This window comes from Odontomachus brunneus, unplaced genomic scaffold, assembly GCF_010583005.1.
Source record: "Odontomachus brunneus isolate Ranch 3 - 2012 unplaced genomic scaffold, Obru_v1 Obru_scaffold_066, whole genome shotgun sequence".
In the NCBI taxonomy this organism is placed as follows: Eukaryota; Metazoa; Arthropoda; class Insecta; order Hymenoptera; family Formicidae; genus Odontomachus; species Odontomachus brunneus.
In genome coordinates this window covers 1,119,172-1,126,728 of record NW_022639516.1, presented here as the reverse complement: position 1 = coordinate 1,126,728, position 7,557 = coordinate 1,119,172, and the positions used below count along the sequence as shown (strand labels likewise).

The 7,557-nt window shown below is 45.4% G+C and overlaps 1 protein-coding gene across 2 annotated transcripts in view; it reads right to left on the bottom strand.

Moving 5' to 3' along the window:
- The window catches only part of LOC116846582 (pecanex-like protein 1), a 13,772-nt gene extending 6,591 nt beyond the window's left edge, over positions 1-7,181 (bottom strand). The window contains exons 1-9 of one of the 2 annotated variants that reach the window (XM_032820620.1): positions 6,667-7,181; positions 6,066-6,312; positions 5,483-5,761; positions 5,035-5,387; positions 4,772-4,915; positions 4,407-4,654; positions 4,046-4,305; positions 3,855-3,923; positions 126-3,556 (exon numbers count right to left, since the gene is read on the bottom strand). In XM_032820620.1, the coding sequence (XP_032676511.1) occupies positions 126-3,556; positions 3,855-3,923; positions 4,046-4,305; positions 4,407-4,654; positions 4,772-4,915; positions 5,035-5,387; positions 5,483-5,761; positions 6,066-6,312; positions 6,667-6,819 (5,184 nt within the window). In that variant the 5' untranslated portion in view covers positions 6,820-7,181. The remainder of the gene's footprint in view (positions 1-125; positions 3,557-3,854; positions 3,924-4,045; positions 4,306-4,406; positions 4,655-4,771; positions 4,916-5,034; positions 5,388-5,482; positions 5,762-6,065; positions 6,313-6,666) is intronic. The other variant, XM_032820621.1, reaches the window with a different exon arrangement.
- Positions 7,182-7,557: the final 376 nt, after the last annotated feature.

Here is a 7,557-nt window from a genome sequence, read left to right as displayed (position 1 = left end):
TATATATATATATATATATATATATATATATATATATATATATATATATATATCCAAAGACTGGGAGAAAAAGGAGAAACGAGAGAAACGCAGTAGATAACGCAATTGAACAACTCAGTGCTTACTTCTCTTTGTTGGCAGTACGTTCCCCGAAATTCGAGACCTCTCAGTTGAAACGTCACCAGCCCATTGCCTAATTGGATGATGTGAACTAAACAGTTCAAGTAGTCGGACGCGAGCAAAAAGCAATCGCCCTGTTCGACGTTTCCCCATCGACCGAGCGCGAGATCGCCGTAGAGACTGTGCTGAAGCGACCTGGTTAATTGCTCGTAGAATATAGAGTTGAGATTGTTATCATCGGCACCAAGATTACGATCCAGATGCGAGGACATACGCGTGTTTGAGTGATCCACCCGTCTGGTCTTGTAGTCTCTCTCCCAGAACTTGACTGGCCGCACGTAGGATGAGATAAAGATTGCGCTGCCCAGCAACGGGTTCAGCGGTGTGCTCAGCATCGCCGAAATGCCGGCCTGCAGAAAGAGCATCGCAGAGTGCGGCACGGAGAAGGGCTGAGCAAACGCATGGAACGCGCTGCCCCACGTAATCTGCCAGGGTGCTATGTACGTGACGACGAAGCGAATTTTCAATAGCAGCTCATAGATCTTAGCGAACGCAATCCCGGTGACGAAATAATCCATCAGAAAGGTTTCACTCAAACCGCGGATATCCCGCTGGAAAAAGAGTACCGCGAAGACGAGGACAAGATAGCGAGTGGATGGGTCTGAGTACGCGGATCTGAGTGACTTGAGGCCGCACATAACGACGATGAGGGCACCGACGCTCTCGCCGAACTTCTCGACGATCTGCGGAGTGCACTCGGTGAGCGCACCGAGAAAGACTACCGGATACAACACGTTACGCTCGAGAAAGCATAGGCACACGTAGGCCTTCTCGAACCACATAATTTTCACCGGCTCGCGCACTTCGAATTGAGCGTGTTCATGACTACGCAGAACAGGTCTCGATAGGCACAGCCACGGCAGTTGTTTACGTAGCTGCGGCACAATATAATGTAGAAGGAAGCCCAAGCAGCCCGCGATACCCCACAGTATCGGATTCAGTTCCGGCTGTAGGGCGGTGAACACTGTTGAGCAGTGGACACCGAAGGTCAGAGTGCCGATTACGGCGCATACGATCAGATCGTTCTTCAGTCTGGCATTCACCGTTGAACGTAGCTTCTCAGGTAGTGGATCCACCAGTTCAGTGTCCGACATTTGCTCGCCTACTTTAATTTTCACGTCTTTTTTCCTGCCGGACGCCTTGATCTTCGCTTCCTTGTAGCTCGCTGCAACATTATCACGCTGCGACGACGACGACGTGTTCTCAATTATTTTCGCTTCCTTTTCCTCTACGTAATTGTCCACAGGCGGCCACAAGTTGGCCTTCAGAATGTCCCATATCACGGTGGGATCGGAAGACGATCGACTCAGATGGTAGGATACAGCCACGAGTAAACCGGCGAATATGGAGAATAGAATATGCTGCGAGGACTTGGGCTCATTCACAGCGCCGTACGCGAACCCGTATAAGATAAAGACGGTCAACACGCTGCGACAGAGACAGTACAACGACGACACTAGACTGGTCGTCGCGTTGCCGCCGAACAGATGTATATCCAAATGCTCGCACACATACATAAGAAACGTGTTGATTTGCGGAAACAGTCCTAAGGAGAACACAATCGGGAAGCACAGCAGGAATATCAGCAGCACGTTACGCGCCTGCATTATAAGATCATAATCGGCGACGCGTAGCCCATACACTCGAAAATCGGACGACTTCTCCAAGTTTCTCAGCGTCTCGTTAAGTATCAGTATCAAGCTCGAGCATAAAATATAATATACTGGCCTGGAGAATACGATAATACGATTGAAGCCATGTGTGGGCGAGGCGGCATCGGGTTGTACCGATTTGAGCAGTGAATATTGGCAGCCGGCCGTAACGAAGCAAAAGATGAACGCGAAGATATCGCGATAGAAACCCTGCTGGAGTAGCAGCAGACTCAGCCCAGCCACCGCTGCCGCTAGAAGCGTTGACACGACGGTCTCGAAGACGGTCAGGTTGCGATCGAGCAGCGCCAACAACGCAAGGCGATCGAAGCGTATCTTGACATGCGGCAGCTTGCCGATCTTCCATTTGTAATAATGTCTAGTTTGTTTACGCTTCGGCGGCGTATCGATACCATCCAAACCCTCAACGAAACGGTTCCACGAGAGGCTGGTGTTTATGTCGGGCTCTTGATGCGCTGGCAACGCCAGCACGGGCATACGACCACCGTTAGCCTCCGAAGACGGATGATACGCGTTGAGATTTAGATTGCCCAGCAGATTTTGTAGTCGACGATTCCTGTCCGCCATCGAGTCTGAGCGTGCAATGGACAGCGTATGATGAAACTGCTCGCGCTCTGAGTTCTCCAGTGTGCATTGATTTGAACTGCCAGTATTCGAGGAGACCAGATTGGACGGTGGCGAGCTCTGCGTCTTAGTTTGATTGCTCGCCGGACTCGACAATACCGGCGGTGTGTCGATTATCACCGTCAAACCGGCGGAATTCAGCGACAGGCTGCTGTAGCTGTTGCTCAGGGAATCCGTAAGTTCCCAGTTCGTATCGTAATGTAGATTCTGATTAAGTTGCTGACGCAACAGGGTGTTTAGCAGCTTTTCATTGTTGTGATTACTGGGCAGCTGCGTGGCCGCGGCGATGTCCGAAGCCTTTTCGTCGAATGTGTAAGCCAGCCAGCAACCGTTATCGTCACGAAAATAATGCACTGCGCCCTCGGACGTGTCATTGTGATTAGTGGCTAGGTGACATTCCCCGGTAGAAATGAGACCGAACAGCGCGGTCAAAGGCACCACGTTATCGTCGCGAGTGCCGATACCGCGCGGGCCACCACGTTGAGCTCGAAACGGCCGTTTCAATCGTCCGTACCTTCTTCGGGCGTTGCGAGTGTCAGAGCTGCGGCTCAGTCGTCGTTCGCACACGTTGCTCGACTGCCCGGGCAAGTCCCGATCGGAATTGAGCAATGCGGCCAATAACGGAGGCGCAGGACTGGGCAGTAATGTACTCAGTTCGTTGTTTGAACCGCTGGTTTGCTCGAACTTGCTGCTGCTGCTGCTACTGCAGCCGCCGCCACCGCCGCCGCCGCCACCACCACCAGCACCGCCACCACCACTACCGCTACCGCTACCGCCATTACCACCACCGCCACTACTGCCGCTGCCGCCGCCGCCCCATCGCCTAGTCTTCTCTCGTCGCACCTCCAGATAACGCTTGAGATTCTCCCGCTGCTCTGGCTGCTCCGTGCTCACGATGCTATCATCCACAGCGTCCGACAATGCGGGTTTCGGACGACTTTGCTTGGGAATTGCTCCCTGATGACGTTTATTAGCGACGTTGTCTGTTTCCAATTGCGGCAGTAATTTTCGCTTCACTTCGTTCTCCATGCTGAGGGTCGTTGTACTGGACGATCCCGAGTCAGGCTCCTTTGTGTGCAGATCTACACAAATCAATATGCAACATGTGTTCAACTTGTTGTCTATACGCTGTCAACTTTATCACTCGCAAGAAATGACGCTAAAAGAATAGCCGAATCGACTCTGAGCGTCACTTGTCTACTATGAGGACTGTGAAAAATCAATCTTATTATAGATCAAGAAACATGCGGCCGTGTGAAACGCTAAGTATTTGCTAATAAAAATGGATTATAATTCCAACAGCAAACTTATAAACTTAGCAACGATCTCTCCCGGACGCGCGATTGTACACACCCTAACTCTATAGTGCGTCCAACTTACAATCTGTACTAGCCGTCTGTAGGCTTTCTGATGTATCCGTATCATCAGAGCGAGCGAAAGTCCAAAATACTGGCAGCACGAATTAGAAAAACGTAACAGTATGTATAAGCTTGCATACAGCGAGACATAACTTGACCAAAAGATTTTTTTGCTTTTACCTAAGAAGAACGTCTCTGTAACGCTAAACTTACTCTTACTCGTCCAAGACTCCACCGGACAATCGCCGCTCTCAAACAACCAGTCGATTCCAACTACGCTGCCCGAATTGAATGGATCTTCTGCATTCTTGGATTTGTTCAATCGCTTTTCTTTATTCTTTTCACCGTCCGAAAATTCGTGGCTGCTTTGGCTAGCATTACTATATCTTCTTTTAACATTAGGCTTTGATTCCTCGAGCAACGCATCTCGTGAATTCGCAGAGTTATTATCTATTCCATTGTCATCGTTAAAGCTATAAAAGTAACGTTAACATCGATTAGATTGTGTGTCATTGACTCATTCAATTGAAGTATATTAAGACTATGCTTAGTGATATATATCGTTCAAAAGTACCTCGAAAAATTGTCTTCGAATCTACCAGTGCTGAGGCTTCTGTCTCGATTAGACGCAGCGTTGGTATCGCCTATGTTTTTTCGCGTAAGTAACGGGCTGTAGGAGTCTCGCAAGCTAAATCCTCCGGAACTTTCATTGGCAAACTGCTCATCGCTCTGTTCCGCTATCGGATGAACTATTTCGGATCCATAACTAAGATATGGTAAGAGCTGCAGTTGGTTTCTCTTCAGTGTGTTTTGTGGTAAGACCTTCAAGGTTCATTTTTATTCGCATCGTGAATGTATACACACACAATTCGCGCGATAAAATACAAATATTAAAACTACTACTAATGAAAAAACTATTTGCTTTTTCTTCTTTCATACCTTTTTAGCATTAATTGTTTCAAGACTTTGTGGATGAAGAGGCAGGTTATTGTCGTCAGTATTGTTTATATTTTTACTAGCAGCACCAATTGTCTCAAGGCTTTGTGGATGTACAAGTTGTTGATGCGGTTTCTTCGTAATAACCTGAAAAGATTAGAAGCAGATTTTAAAGATTATTAACCTAAGAAACAAGATGTTTAATATTTCATTCATCATTTACATTCAGTTATTCGATCGCGATTTATAGATGGTCGGAAATTTACCTCTAATGATTGTGGATGAGATGAAATCTTATTGTTGTCCGCATCCCCTTTTTTCGATATGATCTCCAAACTCTGCGGATGATCATTTATCAGATGTGTTTCCATTGGTATGGAATTGGAATTAAGTCTGCGGACACTTTGGTTGGACTTCCAGTAGGGATAGTCGTCGCCGGGATGTTCCAACTCCAACGAACTGGTCTGCTTTATTTGACTCTCAGATCCCGTTTTACCGAGACTGCCTTGCTTGGAGTGTCGATTTCTCGAATCTTCGGACGCATGCCGACACAATTTACGAGGTCCCGGTCTATCTTCCTCCGCGATCACTACACATTTCTGCCGCTTCAATTTCCACTCTATATGTAGAAACATTGATCACTTATATAAAAATGTTGAATAAATATGGTAAATTTGATGTTCATTCATATCAAAGAATTAAACGCTCAATTACCATTTATAATATTCTTAAAGCGTGGCTCGTGATACTGTGCTGAAACCAATTCAGCCTCGTGCACGTTTATACTAGTTACCATTGGTTTATTAAGTTGCTGTGCATCCTCTGAGCTTTCCGAACTGTTTTTTCTATGTATTTCTGCTTTCAGATCTATAGTCGAGCTAGGCTTGTCTCGATTATATTCGGACGTTATACTATCAGCATCGGCATTCTGTATGTTTGTTTCTATGAATGAGTTACGTGATGAACATTCCACAGGTGGTGTGTCTGTTTTACCTGAAAACAAGAGAAATTATGAAAAATACATTAATAATAAAATAATATATAACATTTCTCCTCTCTACAATATTAAAGTAGGAAAATCTATTCAAACATAAAGATAAACTGGAAATAATAAATATAAATTAGGAAAAATAAAAATATATACTAAAATTGTATTACATAGTTTCTGTTAAGTAGAATTATGTTAAAATAATAAACTATATAGTATTTTGTTTTTTTCCATAATTGTACTCCCATAGAAAGGTAATATCACTCTATTATCAGCTTAAGTTACTGTTGAATTTCATATGTTATATACCATTTAAAACTTGTAACTCTATGCCATGGCTGGTTTGAACTTGCGACTGTTCCCTAGTTTTATTGTGTGCTGCACGTTTCTTCTCACTCTCGGACTTCTGTTGGCTGATGGTTTGTCCTGGCTCCTCCAAACACTCAGTCGTATCATATACACAGTGCAGAGCATGATTCACACACTTTATCGTTCCAAAGACAGCAACAAACGACGAACAATACACCAACCAAACATATAATGTAGGAGGAAAATACTGAAATGTGAAATCATCCTTAATAAACATGTTTATATGTACTTATAAACAAATATAAATCAAGAAATAAGAATATATTCTTCTAGGAGGTAACAAAAAATTGACACAAACATTCTCCAACAATACCTTAGATAATAGTAGCTCTTGCCTCAGCTGGTTTTTTCGAGAGTGACATAAGTCAAATATAATGTGCAATGAATCGTTGACTCGGATGTAACCCAAAATTGATGCAGCAGATATTTGTTTTAACAACGATTTGCGGAAATTGACTTACGCAACTCTCAAAATAAACAGCTTGGCTAGTGAACGAGCGAACGTGGACTAACGGAATGTGTCGTGGCGCTTTCTATGTACCAGATAAATCGTGAATGGCAGACAAAGTAGAAACAGCCAGACGTAAAGGTGGAAGGTGTTGGAGAACGCGTCGAGATGCGGATCGTAGAACCAACCGCCCGTCAGGCTCGCCCAGACGCCTTGCCTCAGAATCTCCAGCGTTTGTGAACCCATTCCAGTAGCCGAGGAAGCGCTGCCTCACCATCTTCTTTCCATCATTCTCGTCCTTGACGGCCAACGATAAAATGCTGCTCGCTGCTCACGCTCGAGATCGTAACTAAGCCTTCGGCAGCAACCAGTAGGCGTACGGAGAACTTGGAGCTCACCGTGCATCTTATTTTGCGTCCCTGTTAATCGATGGACTTAGCGCTCACACGATTCGGCCAGAGTCGACCACCACGAATCCCACCTTCGCCCGTGGAATTAGAAGGAGGAACGAAGTGTCACTCGATGACATTTTTAGCCATTCAATTATAGCGCGACACGCCACTCACATCTACTTGCACTTCTTAGCATTTCGCATCCACTCGCTCTGTTGTTCATTACTATCGGTAAAACAGACCTAGATGTAGAAACGTAAAGAAGAATTTACTATGATTCACTATTAGCGTGTTCGCTGGCCCTGGGTTAATCGCTCCGAGAGCGATTAATGACGTCATAAGTCTCTACTAGCCAATCATAAAGCTTGTTCGACCAATAAACGTAGGCTGAATAACTCAGAGTGGGTTAATCCAGAGCCAGTCGAATATGCTATATGAAAGATGTCGAATATCCAATAGAAAACCTTTCTAGGGACATTAGTTATGTCATTTTTATTTACAACGAGTGAGTGCTCTCATTGGGTGTTTTCCAATTGCTTAAAGCCCGTATCAGACTACCGACTACACAGGCCGACCCGACTGCCGACTACGA